The sequence below is a fragment of the Octopus sinensis genome, linkage group LG14, assembly GCF_006345805.1.
Source record: "Octopus sinensis linkage group LG14, ASM634580v1, whole genome shotgun sequence".
In the NCBI taxonomy this organism is placed as follows: domain Eukaryota; kingdom Metazoa; phylum Mollusca; class Cephalopoda; order Octopoda; family Octopodidae; genus Octopus; species Octopus sinensis.
This window is the reverse complement of record NC_043010.1, coordinates 66,638,981-66,662,276: the sequence shown is the minus strand read 5'-3', so window position 1 is coordinate 66,662,276 and position 23,296 is coordinate 66,638,981. Positions and strand designations below refer to the sequence as shown.

The window sequence follows — 23,296 nt, the reverse complement described above, 5'->3', positions numbered from 1 at the left end:
AGGTGACACAGAATGGGACTGAACCTGAAGTGGTCAGCCGGCAGAAACGTTAGCGCCCCAGGCGAAATGCTTAGCGGTATTTCGTCTGCCGCTACGTTCTGAGTTCAAATTCCGCCGAGGTCGACTTTGCCTTTCATCCTTTCGGGGGTCGATTAAATAAGTACCAGTTACGCACTGGGGACAATATAATCGACTTAATCCATTTGTCCTCTCTGTGTTTAACTCCTTGTGGGTAGTAAAGAAATAGGTATTTCGTCTGCCGCTACATTCTGAGTCCAAATTCCGCCGAGGTCGACTTTGCCTTTCATCCTTTCGGGGTCGATTAAGTAAGTACCAGTTACGCACAGGGGTCGATATAATCGACTTAATCCGTTTGTCTGTCCTTGTTTGTCCCCTCTGTGTTTAGCCCCTCATGGGTAGTAAAGAAATAGGGACTGAACCTGAAGCTGTGTGGTTGGGGAGTACACTTTTTAACCAGTCAGACACACTTCATATAAACACAAATGGTTCTTCATCTTGTCTAGAATTACACCAGTTCAAAGCAACATTTATTGACTCACAGATATAGTGCACACAATCACCTCACACACACTCTCTCTCTCATTGATAAAATAATAGTTTATAAAATAATAGAATGCTCACATTAACATCTTCTTTGCTGACAGTGGATATATCCTGTTCAGTGATCACATACAGCTGTAGTGTGGCCAGTCTCTGCCTGAGTTCAACACTCTGTTGACAGTGTGGTAAGGTCTGTGTGAGGAAGAGCATGTTATGGGGGTCCCTGGTCAATGTGGTCAGGTCAATGGACAGATTGATGGCCTGGAAAATATCATAAACAATAGCAGGGCTTCATCTCTGAGATTACAACAACAGCAACAACTAACTACAAGACTACCCTCCACATCCCTACCACTTTGTAGAATAGGGGTTGTTGGTAAACTCCATATACCATTGACCCCTTTACGGAATCAGTGATAATACCGGTCAGATGGAGTTTCTCTTGACAACTTTCACCTGTTTCCAAGCAAGGTAATATTTCCCTCTGGCCAGATACATTCTCATAGATATTGAGATACTGAAAAGGAATGACACTGCTTGTTGGACAAGGACAATCGTTTTACAACTGTCACACAATGTCAAGGAGGCACTAACACACACACACACACATATCATCATCATTATCATCATCATTTAGCGTCCGTTTTCCATGCTAGCATGGGTTGGACGGTTCAACTGGGGTCTGTGAAGCCAGAAGGCTGCATCAGGCCCAGTCTGATCTGGCAGTGTTTCTACGGCTGGATGCCCTTCCTAACGCCAACCACTCCGCGAGTGTAGTGGGTGCTTTTTACGTGCCACCCGCACAGGCGCCAGATGGTGCTGGCAAACAGCCACGAACGGATGGTGCTTTTACATGCCACCGGCACAGAGGCCAGGCGTGGCTGGCAACGGACACGAACGGAGGGTGCTTCTACGTGCCACCGGCACGGAGGCCAGTCGGGGCGGCGCTGGCAACGGCCACGAACAGATGGTGCTTTTTATGTATATATATATATACACACATACACACAGACATACCACCACCCTACTGACTCCATCGTAAGCAGCCATCTTGTAGAACTGGAGAAATATTTGACAGGAGAGATTATAGGAAACTTTGGTAAAAATCACAATTGCTGTGTAGAGTGAAGAATCTGAAGATTCAGGACCCTTGTCACTAAGACAGAAGAAAAGAGGAAAACAGTGTTGTCACATGCATTATAAGCAATTAAATAATTGTATGCATAAACATATATACACACTTACCGTTTGTGGCCATTCTTCAGCTGAAAATTTCTGGATGATTCTTGAGAGAACAGCTTGCAAATTCTTGACCAGTGGATCCCTTTGTAAATGAAAAGAACATATATATATATATATATATATATATATATATATATATATATATATATACACACACACACACACACACACACACACATATATATACAGACTGATTTGATGAGGGGAGTAGAATGGAGGAGGGGGAGGAACTAAACAACAAAGAAAGAGAGAAAGAACATTGTCACTTACGTAGCAATATGAATATCCAACCGGACTTTGCACAACATTAAAAACAAGGCAGAGAGCTGGTCTGTTGTATAATTTGGTCTGTGAAATGAAAGAAAAGATTAGATTAGAAGATAAATAGGATAGAAAAAAAAAAAAGAAACCCAACAACATTTCTAATCATGGTTCCAAAATATCTGTAGCATCAAAAATAATGTGCAGACCATACAAGGTGAGATGATACTTCCGAAGGAGGGTACCAGAATCATTTTAGCAGATTATTATTTTGCTATGAACCATCCTCACCTTTCACATTCTCATGAGAAACGAAATATAAGGTGTGAATTCAAATCGAGTCAAAGTGTGACAAACTGACAATAATATATATATATATATTATTTAATAAATACAATATATGTATTTATGTGATACTATTAGTTTCATGAGTGCATGCCAAACTGTTTTTAAAATGTCTGCATCTGACGATTGTGCTAGGACACCAGATGTGTTAAAAACACTGTCTGGCATGCTTCCAGCACATGAAACTAATGGTAGCACATACATACACATATTGTGTTTATTAAATAATATTTATCTCTCACCAGATGGAGTACTTTTCAAGGAACAGTACACTATATATATATATATATATATATGTATGTATGTATGTATGTATGTATGTATGTTCTTATATTTAGTTATGGTGAAGCAAAACAGAAAGCAGGTCACTGCTGTTAACAGATGAGGAGTTGAGGAATGTAAATATTACTGGAGACAAGGAGAAAATGAAATGCTGTGATCTGATTGGTTGGTAAGGAAAACTTGTCACATGATTAATCAAATCTTAGCTGGTTAATGACTATTACTGCACATTTATTAAAAAAATATCAAACAAATGTTTCTCAGGTTAAGAAGATTACCATCAACTGTGTTCTGATTGGTCAGTTACACAGAGCGATTGTCATGGAATTATAATTTATATTAGCAACAACAAATACTGTGATTAGTACTCACTCACCTTGAGTCAAGGACGAAGCTTAACACGGAAAGGACGTAAACCAAACCGGTGCTGTTAAACTGTGCTTTATCAGATTTCCTGAGTTTCGGGGCCGATGCAGAATCTTGTGAAACCTTAAGCTGCACAGAATCATCATTGCTGGGAGATGATGCTGTGGTGCTTGATTTGTCTTGCTTCGTTTGCTTACAATTTGTGTTGATGGGTTTTTGCAGAGCCCTGAGGAGGAGGAGAAATACAGCCTTAACCCTTTAGTGTTCAGATTACTCTGTTAAATGTAATACATTCTCACTCAAATTGTTTTGAATTAATCATGCATTATGTTATAGCTTTGAGGTTTCAATGATGTGAGTGTTTATTTTTAGAATGTCAATGTAGGTTAGGTGTGAGAGGCCAGATCTAGCCAGTTTGAATATGCGCGGGCATGGCTGTGTGGTTAGGGAGCTTGCTTCCTGGCTACATGGTTTCGGGTTCAGTCCCACTGCGTGGCACTTTGGGTAGGTGTCTTTCACTATAGCCCCGAGCTGACCGGAGCTTTGTGATTGAATTCGGTAGGTAGAAGTTACTGCCGTGTGTGTATATGTACGTGTAGGTGCTTGTGCCTCTCCGAAAGAGAGAGAGAGAGAATATTTGGGCCAGATATAGCCGGTTTAAACACTAAAGGGTTGATTTATAAAACAAGTAAGGTCAGATTATGTCAGATCTTCATTGTTATTCATCTGTAATATGTAAACCAAACTAGGACAATGTGTTATATGGTCAGAGACTAAGCTGTACTTTACCCACTGGGTGAAAAGGGTGTACGAGTACCATCATCATCATCACTTAATGTTCATTTTCCTATGTTTGTATAGTTCAGATGGAATTTGTTGGAGCAGATTTTTCCACGGCTGGATGCCCTACCTGTCACCAACCCTCACCTGTTTCCGAGCAAGGTAATATTTCACCAGGGTCAGATATGCTTCCCATAGAAGATTGGAAACAAAATAGGCAATGAGCTGGCAGAAACGTTACGAAATGCTTAGCGGTATTTCGTCTGCCATTATGTTCTGAGTTCAAATTCTGCCGAGGTCGACTTTTCCTTTCATCCTCTCGAGGTCGATAAATTAAGTATCAGTTACACACTGAGGTCAATGTAATCAACTTAATCCCTTTGTTTGTACCGTCTAATAAGAAGATTGGAAACAAATAACATCACTTGTATGATGGAGATACTCAAGACAAGTGTACACACACATACACACAAAGCAGGCAATGTTTGTACAGCTAGATACCCTTCCTCACGCCAACAACACCAAAAGCACCCACTACACTCTTGGAGTGGTTGCCATTAGGAAGGGCATCCAGCTATAGAAACATTGCCAGATCAGACTGGAGCCTGGTGCAGACGCTGGCTTTCCAGACCACAATCAAACCGTCCAACCCATACCAGCATTGAAAACGGACGTTAAACAATGATGACGATGAATTATTAGCGACAGAAGTAGTATTAATAACAAAAGATAATATTTATCCCTGCTTAAAAGTGGATGTTGTGTTAGAACACATGATACTGCGATAGTTTACTGGTGCATAGAAACACTCTCGTTTACACTGCCAGCGGGAGATAAATCATGGCCTTCACCATTTTAGATAAATGTTTATAATTAAGCAATTTTTACAACATGGCACGACATTGGATCTTTACCTTTTGACCTACAGATTTTAAAAATTATTTTTTGTAACTAAACACTTTCAAACTTCAGACACTAGTAGAATGTGTCATTCAAAACATCTTTTAATCTTAGCATTTTTGAGAAAAGCTTATATTTACAAAGTTATTTCACATTAAAGTTGTCATATTTCAGTAATTTCAACCAATCAATGATGTGTACTCAGCTGAATAAAATTACTGCCGTTGTTTGTCAACAACTATTGACAGAGTATATTTAATTTTTCATTGTTATTTACGACATCGTTCGTGCGTTTGTACTGGTTTTAGCTTTAAGGTTTTAGGGTTAGGGTTCTAGGGTTATGGTTTTAGGGTTAGGGTTTTAGGGTTAGGATTTTAGGGTTAGGGTTGTCATAAATAACAGTGACAAACGAAAAATACACTGCCGGAAGTTCTTGTTGACACACAACAGCAGTAATTTTATTCAGCTGAATACACGTCGTTGATTGGTTGAAATTACCGAAATACAACAACTTTAACATGAAATAACTTCCTAAATATAATTTTTTCTCAAAAACGCTAAGAGTAAAAGATGTTTTATATGACACTTTTAACCAGTGTCCGAAGTTTGAAAGTGTTTAGTTACAAAAAATTATTTTAAAAATCTGTATGTCAAAAGGTAAAGATCCGAAGATTCTAGTAGAGACGGAATTACTTACCCAAGTGGTAGGGAACGAAGAAACGCTTGGTTGGGCACAAGGTCATGTACTGGAGCACCTAGAACAAGTAGATAAAGATCCGTAAGAAGAAGAAGAGTCAATGAATATTCATTCAATGTACTCACACACGTCCCTTCCATCACTACGAGCACAAAAAAACACACCCATACACAATCATCATTTCAATGTCAACTTTACAATACTTGTATGGGTCAGATGGAATTTATTGAGGCAGATTTTTTGCAGCTGGATGCCCTTTCTGTTGCCAACCCTCACCTGTTTCCCAGCAAGGTGATATTTCCCCATGGCAAGACATGTTTCTGCAGAATATTGGAAATGAATGATGCTCATCTCCTAATATGATAATAAGCATAGTGTGTTTAAATATTTGTGTGTGTGTATGTGTGTGTGTATATATATATATATATTATATATATATATATATATATATATATATATATATATATTATATTTTGGGCAATTTGATTTAGTATTTTTAAATTGAATTTTTCCCTGTAAGTTTGGAATAATATTCCCTCTTATTATTATTATTATTATATATATATATATATATATATATATATATATATATATACACACATACATACATATATATATGAATATATACATATATATACACACATACATACATATATATATGAATATATATATATATATATATATATATATATATATATATATATATATATATATATATATATATGTTTTTCCAGAATCATGTTGAATGAGGAGGGGAAAAGAAAATAGTAATTCAGTGAAGGAGAAGTAGTGAGAGTAGTAGCCCTGACTGAGAAGGAGTGAGAAAAAGTAATAGTAACGAGAAAAAGGAAGGGGTGAAATGAAAAATCAGTGTTTCAATTCTGTGTGAGCATATGTGTGTATGTGTGCGTGTACAAGAGAAGTATGTGAATGTTTGTATGTGTGATTTATTTTGTACCTTATCTCTATATAAAATACTACAATTAGCTGACACAGGGCCAGCTAGTTTTCAATAACCACATATCGACACATTCATACACACACCTGCTCAGTCAATATATTCTTTTACTGGTTAGAGTCACTGGATTGTGGCCAAGCTGGAGCATTGCCCTCACGGTTTTAATTGATTGCATCAATTGCAGTGCTTCTGTTTGCTACTTATTTGCCCAACTCTCTAATATTTCCATCAATCTACTGGCTTTACGCTGGTTAATGTTACTTACCCCATCAACCAGCTTAACAACAGTACCTGCTATCCTAGGTACCGTGAGTGATCATTCAGGCCCAGTCAAGCCTCCACTTCAAAAGGTACATTACTGATGCCCTCTCAGTCATAAAATAATTTTAAACACTATTTTATATGCATACACAAACACCCCATTTATTACAAAGAGGAATCTCAACATGCTAGAAATAGCAGCCAAATCTGCCACTGTCTCATCTGAGAAAAGGACGTGATGGGTAACGAGGTCCCATGTCCTCTGCACTTAGGGAAAAGATTGGAAGGGTTACACAAGCATGGCTGTGTGGTGAGAAGTTTGCTTCCCAACCACATGGTTCTGGGTTCAGTCCTACTGCAGGACTCCTTGGACAAATATCTTCTACAATAGCCTTGGGCAGACAAATGTCTTCTACAATAGCCTTGTGAGTGGATTTGGTAGACAGAAACTAAAAAAAAAGCTCATTGTGTATATATATTTATATATGTATGTGTGTGTCTACGTGCGTGCATTGTTGTTGCTGTTTATTCATTCTCAAGCCAGGGCTGGCTCATAGGGGCCAGTTTCCTGGTTTCATTGGTGTATAGGTTCTCCACCTGGATGGGACGCTGGTCTGTTGCAGGTGAGCTACTAGATGCAGGAGGAAAGAGTGAGAGAAAGTTGTGGCGAAAGAGTCAGCAGAAGTTTGCCATTACTTTCTATTGGATCCACATGGATTTTAGGTGTTTTGCTCATAAACACACACATTGCCTGGTCTGAGATTTGAACTTGCGATGCCTCGACTGCGAGTCCACTGCTCTAACCACTAAGCCATGTGTGTGTGTCTTTGTCTCAATGCCACTGCTTGACAACTGATGTTGGTTTGTTTATGTCTCAGTAGTTTAGCGATATGGCAAAAAGAGAGTCAATAGCACCAGGCTTAAAATAAGTAAGCACTGGGGCAAATTTGGTTGACTAAATTCTTCAAAGCAGAGCCCCAGCATAGCTGCAGTCTAACAACTGAGACAAAATACATAGATGGAATAATGTCTTTCATCATAATTCTGCTCAATCAGACTAGACTGATAGTTAAACAACAGGCCTTTTCATGAGTCACAAGATCTGCTAGAAATAGCAGTCATAGCAACCTCAAAACACAATATCATCTTAAATATAGCAGCCTCAAAACACAATATCTTAAATACAAAAGAAAAAAAAACACATTACATAATGTAATCCAACACGACCATTAAAAGGTGGAAAGGCCATGTCTGGAATACCTGATAAGAATAAGCCAGGAACTAAATAACAACATGCCTTTCTGACAAAGGAAAAAAGTTTTTGAAAAAAAGAAGAAAAATAATGTGCTACTCACCATAGTTTATGAATATGCGCAATATATCTGCAATGTCTGGTGCCCACGTGTTTTTCGTCCGGGAAGATGAGAGTTGTAGCTGGATTGCATTCAGTATGATCTGATAACATGCTTCACTCACCGAGATGTCATTGTGAATAGACACTACAAATAAGAGATGGAATTAAGAGCCTGGAGGCAGCTATGATGAGAACGAGTGAGAGTGAGCGTGTATAAATGTATAAATATATACATTTATACATCACTAACCATCAGCATAAAAAAAAACACAAAAACAAAAAAATAAAACACCATGACATGGAAGCTTCTATGTGGTCAATTGGCGAGCAAGAAATAACAGCCAAATTTACATCAAAGTACACCCTGCCATCCTACAAAAAGGGATACTTTAGCTAATACAGTCAAGAGTACGCTATTCCTGAAAACTAAGATGGGATAGTCATGGCTTGACTGCTTTTGATCATACCCATTATCACTACTAACTGCTTTTCAACACCACCAGACATTACCACTTGTCTCCATCTTTTTGAGGGCTGATATGTACTAAGATCTGACCCAACCACTTTCCCTGTCTTTTGTTATTTGTCCAGTCATGGTTCCATCTATAATCTAGCCTAGTTGTTCCCAGCCTTTTCATTTCCAAGGACCCGTTTTATCTAAGTGAATTTCCCAACATACAAAGGCTCCCAAACTCCTGAATTGGGTCAGTCCCCTTGATAAGCTGATTTTATTAACCAATATCAAACTTGTTTTCTTCGTTTCATCTCTCATCTGAAAACTACATGTAACTCATTAATTCTACAATTTACACGACAGCCTTTTAAAATCTCAAAATTGGTGTAGATGCAGCTGTGTGGCAAGAAGGCGGTGAGCTGGCAGAAACGTTAGCATGCTGGGCGAAATGCTTACCAGTATTACGTCTACCGCTATGTTCCGAGTTCAAATTCCGCCGTGGTTGACTTTGCCTTTCATCCTTTCGGGGTCGATAAATTAAGTACCAGTTGCGCACTGGGGGCGATGTAATCGACTCAATCCGTTTGTCTGTCCTTGTTCGTCCCCTCTGTCTTTAGCCCCTTGTGGGTAGTAAAGAAATAGGTATTTTATCTACCGTTACGTTCCGAGTTCAAATTCCGCCGAGCTCGACTTTGCCTTTCATCCTTTCGGGGATCGTTAAATTAAGTACCAGTTGCGTCCTGGGTCGATCTAATCGACTGCCCGCCTCCCCAAAACTTTTGATCCTTGTGCCTAGAGGAGAAAAGAATATTAATATTTTGCTGAGATTCTACATTTGGTCCCTTCTACTTGAATCCAGGAATTCCTTCTGTAATGTGAATTTTTTCGTATTTAAGGGAATCGACCAATTTGTTTTTGCATTGAATTCGTTCGTACGGTTATGATTACATGACTGCACAGCCTATTATATAGTGTGCATAAGGCGGCGAGCTGGCAGAAACGTTAGCACGCCGGGCAGAATGCTTAGCGGTATTTCGTCTACTGCTAAATTCTGAGTTCAAATTCCACCAAGGTTGACTTTGCCTTTCATCCTTTCGGGGTCGATAAATTAAGTACCAGTTGCGCACTGGGGGCGATGTAATCGACTCAATCCGTTTGTCTGTCCTTGTTCGTCCCCTCTGTCTTTAGCCCCTTGTGGGTAGTAAAGAAATAGGTATTTTATCTACTGCTACGTTCTGAGTTCAAATTCCGCCGAGGTCGACTTTGCCTTTCATCCTTTCGGGGTTGATTAAATAAGTATCAGTTATGCACTGGGGTCGATATAATCGACTTAATCCGTTTGTCTGTCCTTGCTTGTCCCCTCTATGTGTAACCCCTTGTGGGCAGTAAAGAAATAAGAAGTTTGCTTCCTAGCCACATGGTTCTGGGTTCAGTCCCACCACATGGCACCTCGGATAAGTGTCTTCTGTTACAGTCCTCGGTCAATCAAAGCCTTGAGTGGTTTTTGTAGACAGAAACTTATGTGTGTGTGTGTGCAAACGTGCTCCTTTGTGTTTGTTCCCTATCAGTACTTGGTAACTAGTTATGTTCCCATAAGCTGGCAGTTCGGCAATAAAGGCTGACAGAATAAATAACACGCTTAAAAAATAACTACTGGGGTCAAGTCATTCAATGGAAACCCTTCAAGGCGGTACCCCAGCATGGCCATAGTGCAATGACTGAAACAAATAAAAAAAGGAAAAAAAACAAAACAAAGCATGTGAATCAGAGAGGGGAATATGTAGGATAAAATAATTCACTGATCCCTCCTGTATTTTCTTTTACCCAAAGCCAGGAACTTTTCAGCACCCCACCCCCACCCATATATGAGGTAATCTAGGATTAAAAAAAAAATAATACGAAAAGGAAGTAAAATAGAATTCAGTGGGTACCTACTTAAGAAGAACAGCCATCGAAGGACCAAATTTTTGTTGGACACGGCATACCACACAATGCGCAGGATATCAGACTTCAAGATGAATTCCAGCTGCTCAGTACCTGAGAAGATTTCAATGAATTAAGTGAAGAGTATGTCAAAGAATGAACAAAACTATTCATTTGAGGACAGACATAGAAAGAAAGAAAGAAAGAAGGAAGGAAAGAAGGAAGGAAAGAAAGAAGGAAAGAAAGAAAGAAGGAAGGAAAGAAGGACAGAAAGAAGGAAAGAAAGAAGGAAAGAAAGAAAGAAGGAAGGAAGGAAAGAAGAAAGAAAGAAAGAAGAAAGAAAGAAGGAAAGAAAGAAAGAAGGAAGGAAAGAAAGAAGGAAAGAAGGAATGAATGAAAGAAGGAATGAAGGAAAGAAAGAAAGAAGGAAAGAAGAAATGAAAGAAAGAAGGAATGAAGGAAAGAAAGAAGCAAAGAAAGAAAGAAGGAAAGAAAGAAAGAAGGAAACAAAGAAGGAAAGAAAGAAAGAAAGAAAGGAGAGAAAGAAGGAAGGAAAGAAAGAAAGAGCAAGTGAGCGAACTCAGCCACTCACTCATTCACCCAGAACCACCTTCCTGCTATTACCTCTCTCACTCTTACTAACATCTTTACCCATTCCTTGTTTCAGTCATAAGACTGTGGTACCACCTTGACAAATTTTTCAGTTGAACAAATCGACTCCAGTACATATCTTTTTAACCCTTTTGTTACCATATTTCTTTTGAGATGCTCTGAGTTTCTTTCAATTAATTTTAAATATAACACAGAATTTAGTAAAATAACTTGGTTATCATTCAGCTAGTGTTAGGGACATAAACTGTGACTAAGGTTTGGTGGAAGATTTTAATTCAAAACTTATGAAAACAAGACATTTGTACACAGAGCCAGAGTTGGTTTCAGCCGGGTTGGTATCGAAAGGGTTAAGAATTGTTTCTCTTTTATATATTTTAACCCTTTCATTACCATATTTCTGTTGAGATGCTCTGTGTTTCTTTCAATTACTTTAAATATAACAAAGAATTTAGTAAAATAACTTAGTTATCATTAAGCTAGTTTTAGGAACATAACACTAGCTTAAAGACCTCTTCACCTCACACACAAGAACACACATACCACACCACAAAAATACAGCAAACCATTAATGTGAAACCCCGTCCCCTCACCTTCTGTGTTTGCCAGTGTATTATCTATTTTACTGTTCCCAGGCAGAAACTTTATATGGCTGAGTTGCAGGTCAGAGTTGAAGAGGCAACAATAATTGGAGGCTTCAAACAGTGTCTCCCATGGTGGTAGTTCGTTAATGTTGTGCTGTGGGAAATTGCTCAGCTGAAATAAGAAAGATCAAAGTATTTTGAGACAACAAGAATGTGTGTGTGTTTGTGTGTGTGCATGTGTTATGGAGAAATAACAGGTGTTGGCATATATTTTTAGCATGGTTTTATAGCTATAGAATAGGATGAGTTTCTCAATATGACATATAATTATATAATTTATAGATGTAACAGTAGATACATAGCTGTGGCATTAGCAGTGCCCCACAACCTTTTTCCACTTGAGGTACACTTACATTCTTTTCAAAATTCACCAGCACATCATCATCATCATCGTTTAACGTCTGCTTTCCATGCTAGCATAGGTTGGACGGTTCAACTGGGGTCTGGGAGGCCAGGAGGCTGCACCAGGCCAGTCTGATCTGGCAGTGTTTCTACAGCTGGATGCCCTTCATAACCACTCTGAGAGTGTAGTGGGTGCTTTTTACGTGCCAGGCGAGGCTGGCAACGGCCACGATCAGTTGGTGCTTTTTACATGCCACTGGCACGGAGGCCAGTTGAGGCAGCGCTGGCAACGGCCACGTTCAGGGTTAGTAAGCTGTTTTTATTAATGGAACGCTAGACATTCTAGAAACTTCCAAGAGAAATGCTACGCTTCTTGAATAATTAAGAATCATATCTCATGACACAGATGCTTCAAGAAACTTAGGAAGGGAGGTTACTCTATAATCTTTCTTGCAAGGGAGATCATTCAACTATCTAGCTACCACTACAGATATATCAATAATGTCGCTTTAGATATTGTTTAACGTCCCCTTTTCCATGCTTGCATGGGTCAGGTAGATTTTGCTGAGGTGGATTTTCTACAATCAGATGCCCTTCCTGTTGCCAACCCTCACCTGTTTCCAAGTAAGGTGATATTTCCTCACGATCAGACATGTCTCAGAAGACTGAATATGAAGGACACCTCGTGCATAATGGTGATATTTCTTTACAACTGTCAAACTATGTCAAAGAAAGGATACAGCAACACTCACACAAACATACAAAGAGCTTCTTTCAATTTCCTTCAACCAAATCCACAGAGGGTGCTATGCACTGGGATTGAACCTGAAATCATGTGGTTGGGAAGCAGACATTTTATCACCATGTGCTACACCTGTAACAGCAGATTTACCTTTAATATGGGTTTATAAGTATCTAGTAACGAGAGTTTACAGACACAGTTATACATGGTTTTATAGATATGACATATTAAATAATGTACTCATAGATATGTTATGTCTTTGAAATTAGATGGGATGGTCACAGCTAGAAAGCTTTGGATCACAAGTTTGGTAAATCAGAGCTGAAATGGTATTAACCCTATAGTGTTCGCATTATTCTGCCAAAATTAATGCTTTTTGTATCCAAATTGTTTTGAACTAATCATTCATTAATCTTGTAGCTTTGAGATTTTGATGAAGTAGCTGTTAATTTTTAAAACGATATTGTAGGGTTGGTGCGAGAGACCAGATCTGGCCAGTTTGAGCATAAAACAGGCAGAATATTTTTGGCCGGATATGGCCAGTTTAAATGCTGAAATGGCATTAAACAGCAACAAGAACAAAAATACCTTGTTCTTCACTTCCAAAATACAAAAATAAATAAAATACATTTTTAAACAAATTTATGCCATTAGAGGGACAAAAAAACAGTACAAAAAACATATTTACCATTTCCAGTTTCTTCTTGTGTTCTGGTAACATTCCATCTGTAAGGAGGTAAAGAGATATGCAGATAATATAACTGAATGACCAACAGTGGATGCTTGTGTAGAAACTTCTTCACCATTTTAACCATGCAGATGGTGAAGATGGTTTTAAATTCATGAAATCCACGTTTTGAGCTAACTACACAGCACTTTGCTCTTTCAAACATACATCAGAGTCAACCAGGATACAAGACATTCTGGTGCCACCTATTTGGTATTGCTGGTTCAATGCTGACTTTTATCCGTTTCTACTCTAGGCACAAGGCCCCAAAATATTTGGGAAGGAGGCCAGTCGTTTAGATCGACCCTAGTACACAAGTGGTACTTAATTTATTGACCCCTGAAAGGATGAAAGGCAAAGTCGACCTCGGTGGAATTTGAACTCAGAATGTAAAGACAGATGAAATACTGCTAAGCATTTCACCCAGAGTGCTAATGATTCTGCCAGTTGGCTGCCCTAACGCTGACTTATGTGAATATATTTCTCTTTATGTGTATGAGAAGAAGACAAGTGTAATACAATAAATTGTAATCTCTCGTTCTCTCTATGGGAAGGACACCAGTCGATTAAATCAACCCCAGTACGCAACTGGTACTTAATTTATCAACCCTGAAAGGATGAAAGGCAAAATAGACCATGGCAGAATTTGAACTCAGAATGTAAAGACAGACAAAATACTGCTAAGCATTTTGCCCGGTGTGCTAACATTTCTGCCACCTCATTGCCTGAAACAGGTCAATGGCTGGACAAGTCTACTATTGTGTTGATAGAGGCATTGTTTAAACACAACAGGTTAACAATGCCAACACACACACAATTCATTTTTAATGGTGGAATTCAAAGTAAAAAAATTTCATATTTCTCAAACGTTTTAAATTTTTATCATACACACACACTATAATTAAAGACAAGCTTCCTACAGTTTTTGTCGACAAATTCCACTCGGAAGGCACTGGCCAGCCCAAAACTAACATAACACACCTATCCACAGTACCACACAGCAGGAACAAACATGAGACCATGTCTTCATGACACATGTCTACATAAATGGTCTTGGGTTCAATCCCACTGCATGCCATCTTGAGCAAGTATTTTCTACTTCAGCCCCAGGCTGAACAAAGCCGTGTTGAGTGGATTTGGTGGATGGAAACTGAAAGAAGCCCATCATGGGTGTGTGTGGCCGTATGGCAATTACTGCACACACTCATTACATACTCACCTGGTTCGTTTAATTCAGCTAACATGTTGCTAACACCACCACACTTCAAATCAGCCTGGAATTGAAATAAAGACGTTGGTGAATGGTGGTAGTCGTATGTGGAGACATACTAGTGACATAAAAGGAGTGAGACAAGCTAGGATTGGTGCAAAACCACGCATTAAGGTTTTACCCATGACATACCAAACCACTTGAGCACCATCTTGAGTTCTCTGACGCCAAATTGCCAATTTTGAAAGGGTTTACAAGCAAAATTAAAGCATTCCAGGATAGTTTTATGTCAGAACATTTTAACTTAAGTACCAAACCTCAGCTTTAATATCAAGAGGGTTATTGTACTTGATGGCATTAAAGATGCACAGGCATATTAGATGCACCTCAATTCCGGTTGTGCATATTCGGGGTAAAAATTTTTAATACAACACTATTGGCACTCCGTCGGTTACGACAACGAGGGTTCCAGTTAATAATAATAAAATTATTGTATACAGTGCTCAGGTGCACCACAACTTGTCAAAAGTGCATATAAAGTATATGCAGTAATGTACGAATGTCTGGAAAGTGAACAGTGTATGAGTCAGATACATGCTTTTGTGTGTATGGAGGGGAGAAAATCAAGTGTAGTGTTGGCGAATCTCAGAAAGCATGGAAGTTTTGAAGGATGCAGTGCTCCGACAACTAACAACTGATGCCGGCAGTTTGTTCCATGCTTCAGCAACTCTCAGCGTGAAAAAATGTTTCCTAAAGTCATGGGAGCTGTGCTGTTTTCTGACTTTGTAAATATGTCCATGGGTGTTAGATGGGTGGAGTTCGAAAAGATGCTCAGAGTTATTGTTTGTAAGATGGTTGATCCGCTCAACAGAACAGCCTGCTTGTGAAATTAACATGCAAGTGGCTGAGCACTCCACAGACATGTGTACCCATAACGTAGTCCTCAAGGAGATTTGACATGACACAGAATGTGACATGGTCCTTTGAAAAATACAGGCACAACTAATTTTTACCAGCTGAGTAGACTGGAGCAACACGAAATAAAGTGTCTTGCTCAAGGACACGATGCATCGCCAGGAGTTGAACCCACGACCTTACGATCATGAACTGAATACCCTAACCAGGAAGACGTGCCTTCATTTTAGTACATTACCCCTTTAGCATTTAGATTACACTGTCTAATGTAATGCTTGTTTATTCCCATTGCTTTGAATTGACTCACAGATTATCTTTCTGCGTTGAGATTTCAATGATGTGCTTGTTTATTTTTAGTATGACATTGCAGGGTAGGTGTGAGATGTGGAATATGGCCCGTCTGTACATAAAACAGGTATAATAATTGAGCCGGATATGGCCAGTTTAAATGATAAAGAGTTAAAGAATGTAATATTTAAAGTAATCTTTGAATATTACATAAGTCAATTTTTATTTTATTCATGCGCCCTTTTCAAGGCTAGCCAGGCTCATGGGCCCGGTTTCCCAGTTTCTGCGGCGCATGTGTTCCCCCCAGCTGGACGAGATGCCAGTCCATTGAAGCATTGCTCAAGAAACAGAAAGAAAGAGTGAGAGAAAGTTGGGGTGAAAGAGTACAACAGGGGTCGCCACCACCCCCTGCCGGAGCCTCGCAGAGCTTTTAGGTGTTTTTGCTCAATAAACACACACAATGCACGGTCTGGAATCAAAACCACTATCCTCCAACCGCGAGTCTGCTGCCCTAACCACTGGGCCATTGCACCTCCACATAAGTCAATAAGTTATTAAAATGATATTTAAGTAAATAATAGTATTATGGAGTCAGGCTCGGTAGAAGATACTGTTTGGATTAAAATTAGCCGAAAAGTAGTGAGCACGAGGGACAAAATTAGCTTATGCAAGGCACAACTTTGCATATAAGTCCCAGAGTGATTTTTTTGAAACATTTTGGGGGAAAAATGTGCATCGTATATGCCATCAAATACAGGAGTTACTTTAATAAATGTCTGTATTGTTAACAATTTTTAAAATTAAATGAAAGAAGAACAGTATATTTCATAAGAAATTCCATTAGTTATGGTGATGGAAATGGTTGATACAATGGTAGCAGAGACATGAGAGAAAGAGGAGTGGGGGGAGGTAATGTGAAGAGAGTAAAGAAAATGGAGAGAGAGGGGGAGATGAAGAAGGGCAGAAGGAAAAGAAGGATAGACATAGAGAGAAAAGAGGTGGTGGGAGAAGATGATGAAAAAAAATAGAGAGGGTGAGAAAAGGGAGATGCAAACCTGAAGCTCTCTGTTCATCCTGTCCAGCTCATCCTAATAAAATGAGAAAGGTGAGATCATTAATTAGAATGTCTGGTGAGCAAAATAAGACAGGTAAACAATGTTTAAGATGATACATAGCATCATCATCATCATCATTAATATCTACATTTCCATGCTTACATGAATAAGACACAAATCATAAAGGTAGATTTTTCTATGGCCACAACTATATGGTAATTTACCTGCTGAATCTTGTCTGCAACCAGCACATCTAATGTGAGGGTTATCTTGCTCTTTGGTTTCACATCTAGCCGCACCCCACTGTCCTTCAGCTGCAAACAAAGAAAAGAAAAAAAATAAATAAATGAAACAAAAACATTATACACATGTATCGCCATCACTGCTTTAGCATTCACTTTCAATCAAAAAATCAAATCAAAATCGAAATCGATCAACATCAATGGAATTTGTAGTTGTGGTACCAGTGCTGGTGGCGCATAAGAGAACCATCCGAACGTGGCCATAGCCAGCACCACATCAACTGGCCTCCGTGCTGGTGGCACGTAAAAAGCACCATCCAAGCGTGGCCGTTGCCAGCCTCGTCTGGCACCTGTGTCGGTGGCACATAAAAAGCACCCACTACACTTATGGAGTGGTTGGCGTTAGGAAGGGCATCCAGCTGTAGAAACACTGCCAGATCTGACTGGCCTGGTGCAGCCTTCGGGCTTTCCAGACCCCAGTTGAACCATCCAACCCATGCTAGCATGGAAAGCGGACGTTAAATGATGATGATGATGATGATGATTTCCCATGCTTGGGAAATGAGGGGGCTAAACAACACTTTATTCTGTAATATACATGGCACCAAGCCAGATGAAATTTATAGAAGCGGATTTTCTACAGCCAGTGACCCTTCCTGTTGCCCGCCCCCACTTGGTTCCAAGTAAGGTAATGTTTCTTCATGATGGGACATGTTTTCATGGATATGAATGACACTGCTTATATGACAGTGACACTCATTTACGACTATCAAGTGATGTTGAACTCTGGGCAAGAGTTTTCTTCTATACATCTGGGCTGACCAAAACTGAGTGGAATTGTCTGATAGAAACTGAAAGAAGCTAGACACGTGCATGTGTGTGTGTATACCTCAGCTATGCTATAATTTCAAGACAATGAAGAACAAACACAAGCACACATACACATACACACACAAACACACATGTAAAAAGCACCCAGTACATTCTGTTAAGTGGTTGGCATTAGGAAAAGCTATACTCGTGAAACTGGCCATCAATGGATTTTTGAGGTGTTTTATATTTTGAGATTTGTGTTACATAGGTGTGGCCTATCTGTTCATTTGGAGGTGGTATTGTTTGGTAGATTCTTAGTTCTTGGTGTATCCACATGTAGTACTGCTATAGGTGCTATTGTGGCTGTATTCCTCATAAATGTGTATGAGGAATATAGTTTGCACTTGAAAAAGAAGGATTATGTCGTAAAGTAATCTTACTTATAGTTTTGAAATTTTAATTTTTAATATGATTTTTAACTTTTAATTTTTAACATTTACCCGTAAATAATAATATACATAGCCTGAGGACGTACTGGTGGATTTATGTATTAAGTATAGCCTTAATACACACCCCACCAGCGCAGAAGCACGTGTAGCGATTACTAGTACACTTATAAAAATGCATATTTACATACATATATTCACACACACACACACACACATAGAGATTAACTGCTAGCAAAGCCACAGTATCTCGTTTTGCAACCATAATGTACTATCAAGTATATTAAAGGTCTGCAAGTTAATAGTGTGCTTTACTTTTGTGTTAGCAGTGAAAAACACCTCATACTGTCACACACTGTAAAGCCAACAAGAGAACCTTTCTATGGTTGCTTGACCTGCTAAAAATAGTAGTCAATTATCTCTTGAATTAAACCCTATCGTCATCAATAGTGAGAGACATACTGGATGATGTTATCCTAGATACAAGCTGCCCAAGATGGTCAGAGCTGGAATGCCTTTGGTTATAGGCCTGCTGGATCAGAATTGACCTGGGGTTAAACAACACATTATTCTGTAATATACATGGCACCAAGCCAAACTGCAAAACACACCACATTCCACTGTACTGTAACACAGCCTCTTATATCATGTTCTAATACATGTCACAACACTAACAGCTCCCCATATCACACTAAAAGACACGATACACCACCCTGACATATCGCATGCAGTATTCCATGCCACATTTTAAAACACACACACACACACATACGTGCCAAATTTTTCTGAGCAAAACCTATTCTATAAAACACAAAATGTGCAGAACTCCATAGCAAAGTAATAAATACATACCTCACATTTATCCAACCGAGACTGTAACATCCTGAAATGAGACAAGCACAAAGAAAGCCTTGAATGTACATATAACTATTATATATATTATATATGCATATGAATTATATATATGCATGTGTGTGTATATATATATATGTGTGTGTGTGTGTGTGTGTGTGTGTGTGTGTGTGTGTGTGTGTATTGATATATGTTTGTAGCCCACATTTGACATTTAACAAATGTCTAACATTTGAAAACTAAAGTCTTGTATGGTTTAATGGTTTTAAACCAGTCATAAGCAAATTGCAGTGTGCAAGCCACATGCAGCCCATGGGACTTTCTGAATGGCATGCCTAATTTTTATGAGGAAAATAAATTTATGTAAATATTTTAGCAGTGCAGCCTGCTTGGTGATAAGATATATCTAATGCAGCTTGCTTCTCAAAAAATATAGCCCATGTCTGGGAATGAAACAGAAATGGGAGCATGGTGATGCTAATGTCCTTTGGCTTTGGTTTTTCAACAAAAGAGCCCTTATGAGGTCAGACAACCAGCTTGAAATAGCAACTGGTATAGGTGATTATATTGCATCAGGTCCCAAATTGGCACATCTCTATATATATAAACTGCAAAATGTCTGTCTGTGTGTGTGTGTGTGTGTGTGTGCGTGTCCTTTACACAAATCCACAATTTTTCAGTTAGAGGGCTCGCACTTTCTATGGTCATTCAAAACCGTCCAAGGGTGGTCGTGCACATCTTTACATTTCTCCAGTCACCCAGCAAAGCCATTAAAAAATCAATAGAAGTGACTTTTTTTGTGAATTTTCTATCCAAAACCCAATCAAAATGCCCGAAACTTGATACGCCAATTGAATGCCAGCTAGCTGTATGTGATTGGTCGGAGATTTGGACAGTACTCATGTGTATGTGCGCATGCACGAAGCTCTGTATATGCATGCACTAGCACTATGACCCGGCGTTGCTGGGTCATAGTGCTAGTCAGAAGGATAAAAGACAAAATGAACTCCTGTAGGATTTGAACTCGAAATGTGCAAGGAAATACTTAAATGCTGCATGGCATTCACTCTACCATCCTACAAATTCTGACATCATCAGCATTTAATTAATGCCCACTCTTACATGCTTGCATGAAAGAGATGGAATTTGCCTGGGCAAACAATCCTCTAAAGCTGGATACCCTTCTGTCACCAACCCTCATATGTCTCCAAGCAAGGTGATATTTCACATGGCCAGACATATTTCCACAGAAGATTAGAAACAAACAACCCCACTTGTATGATGGTGGTGCTTGTTTACAACCATCATGTGATGTCAAGACAAGGCTATACTCACAAATTATACACACACATGCTTCTTTCAGTTTCTACCTACCAAATCCATTCATAAAGGTTTGGTTGGGCGACTTGGGGCTGTAGTCGAATACACTTGCCCAAGGTGTCACACAGTGGGACTGAACCAGAGATCACATGGTTAAGAGAATGAGGTAGATTTTAAACAAGGCCATGCTTACACCTATCATTTCACTATTTTTTTATCTTTTTGCAAAGGAATTTATTCATACCTTGACTGATACCAGAAGGATCAAAGGTCAAAGGTTAGTAAAAATAAAAATAAAGATAAGTAACAAATATCAAGACACCACACTGTGTAATCTGATTGTGAAAAACTTACCCACTGTCATCAGATACTGATAAATCTGAGCTGTCTCGGGAGTGATCATCTGGAGGAGAGAAATGAAGAAGCTTTTAAGACAGAGGTAACCATAGCTACATAAGGGGAGGAATTCAGAGACGGACTTCAAGGTTAGGAAAAAGAAAAAAGAATTTGGGAGTGCATAGAATTGTTATTTTTGGGTGCTTAAAATCCTTTTATTACAATATTTTTAACTAAAATCTGTTTTAATGACTGTATTTTGATAGGCACAAGACCTAAAATATTGAAAGACGAGGAGGGTCAATTACTTTGAAAATGGTACTTAACTTTTGTTAAGTACAGCTCTGCTTGTTGATCACAGCTGTTCGGTTTTAAAAAAAATGGAAAGCGGCATGTTAAATGAATCAGTGATAAATGAATCACAGAACACAAAGGTAAAATAGGTTTCATTCCATGACCCCAAGTTGTCCCCCTGACTCACCCAAAACAACACACCTCACAAGCAGTTTAAGCACATTTGATGATATTGTTTCACATCTTGGAAAAATATTTAGAAAAACATTTAATAGGCGTAGTAGTGGCTGTGTGGTAAGTAGCTTGCTTACCAGCCACATGGTTTCAGGTTCAGTACCACTGCGTAGCACCTTGGGCAAGTGCCTTCTACTATGGCCTCGGGCCGACCAAAGTTTTGTAAGTGGATTCGGTAGACAGAAACTGAACGAAGCCCATCGTATATATGTATATATATGTATGCGTGTGTATATATTTGTGTATCTGTGTTTGATCCCAACATCGCTTGACAACCGATGGTGATGTGTTTACGTCCCCATAACTTAGCGGTTCGGCAAAAGACACCGATAGAATAAGTACTAGGCTTACAATGAACAAGTCCTGGGGTCGATTTGCTCGACTAAAGGTGATGCTCCAGCATGGCCTCAGTCAAATGACTGAAACAAGTGAAAGAGTAAAGAGTAACATATGATCAGTAAATAAAAAAAAATAATAAAAAAAGAACAGAAAAATATCACTAACAGAATCTTGAATTGATCACCAGCTCATATTTATCACGGATCAATTTATCTTAAACTTAACATGGTTCACAATTGAGTGTACCATGTAATTCCAGATCAGTGATGAATGAATCAGTGATAAATGAACCAGTGATGAGTGAATCAGTGATAAATGAATCGGTGATAAATGAATCAGTGATAAATGAAGAGAGGTGTATACAACAAGTAAATAATATTCACCTTCAGCGGATTTTTTATTTCGGGATTTTAAGGAGTTGCTGGCCATTGTCGGACTGTTGCTAGTGGTGGTGACGGACTATGAGAGAGTTGGTATTGCATGTGTAGACAGGTCGCTTGATGTTACTGTAGAGGAGAAGAAAACAGTGGCATTCATCATCCTAGCTGTATAAGAAACAACTAACAATACAAACAATAAAAGTAAACTGAAGGATTAAACAAGCATTGGCTCCTAGGTTGTTTAAGATATTTACAAGTAGAACTAGTGGTTAACCCTCCTCACTCCATAGGGAGCACAGGGATGGTACCCGTAACTTAGCGGTTCAGCAAAAGAGACCGATAGAATAAGTACTAGGCTTACAAAGAATTAAGTCCTGGGGTCGATTTGCTTGACTAAAGGTGGTGCTCCAGCTTGGCCACAGTCAAATGACTGAAACAAGTAAAAGAGTAAAAAAGTAGAAACAGTACTTTTATTTTTTTTATTTTTATAATTTGTATAAATTTATTTTATTATAAATGCAAAACAACACCACGGGGGAAACAACATAAGCTTAAATAATAAAACATGATAGGTGAACCGTGATATGGTAAGGGGTTACTGTACTCATTTTTACCAGCTGAGAAGACTGGAGTGATATCAAATGCAGTGTTTTCCTCAAGAACACAATGCATTGCACAGTCCAGAAACCGAAACCACTAGTAGCATAGTAATGAATTAGTATTACTACTGATAAATTACAAAAATACATCAACATCAGCAATGTCAAAATCAAATCAAATGGAAATTGTAGTTGTGAGCCCCATGCCGGTAGCACATAAAAAGCACCATCCGAATGTGGCCGATGCCAGTGCCGCCCTGACTGTCTTCCATGCTGGTGGCACGTAAAAAGCACCATCCGATCGTGGTCGATGCCAGCTCCTCTGGCCCCTTGTGCCAGTGGCACATAAAAAGCACCCACTACACTCTCGGAGTGGTTAGCGCTAGGAAGGGCATCCAGTTGTAGAAACACTACCTGATCAGATTGGGGCCTGGTGTAGCCTCCTGGCTTCCCAGACCCCAGTTGAACCGTCCAACCCATGCCAGCATGGAAAATGGACGTTAAACAATGATGATGATAACAACA

The 23,296-nt window shown here is 39.0% G+C and overlaps 1 protein-coding gene and 1 long non-coding RNA gene across 5 annotated transcripts in view; both read right to left on the bottom strand.

Annotated features, from left to right (window-relative positions):
• Positions 1–23,296, bottom strand: part of LOC118766034 — a 165,023-nt gene that overhangs the window by 78,449 nt on the left and 63,278 nt on the right. The gene's annotated exons all lie outside the window — the stretch shown is intronic.
• LOC115218804 (SMC5-SMC6 complex localization factor protein 2-like) overlaps positions 1–23,296 on the bottom strand; it is a 41,833-nt gene that overhangs the window by 6,214 nt on the left and 12,323 nt on the right. For all 4 annotated transcript variants that reach the window (XM_029788738.2, XM_029788740.2, XM_036509168.1 and 1 more), the window contains 15 exons: positions 22,176–22,298; positions 20,944–20,992; positions 19,270–19,300; positions 17,141–17,230; positions 16,917–16,949; positions 14,668–14,722; positions 13,410–13,447; positions 11,587–11,749; positions 10,397–10,498; positions 8,009–8,152; positions 5,435–5,492; positions 3,068–3,283; positions 2,074–2,151; positions 1,807–1,885; positions 643–822 (listed from right to left, as the gene is read on the bottom strand). In XM_029788738.2, coding sequence (XP_029644598.1) covers positions 643–822; positions 1,807–1,885; positions 2,074–2,151; positions 3,068–3,283; positions 5,435–5,492; positions 8,009–8,152; positions 10,397–10,498; positions 11,587–11,749; positions 13,410–13,447; positions 14,668–14,722; positions 16,917–16,949; positions 17,141–17,230; positions 19,270–19,300; positions 20,944–20,992; positions 22,176–22,221 — 1,362 coding nt within the window. In that variant the 5' untranslated portion in view covers positions 22,222–22,298. The remainder of the gene's footprint in view (positions 1–642; positions 823–1,806; positions 1,886–2,073; positions 2,152–3,067; positions 3,284–5,434; positions 5,493–8,008; positions 8,153–10,396; positions 10,499–11,586; positions 11,750–13,409; positions 13,448–14,667; positions 14,723–16,916; positions 16,950–17,140; positions 17,231–19,269; positions 19,301–20,943; positions 20,993–22,175; positions 22,299–23,296) is intronic.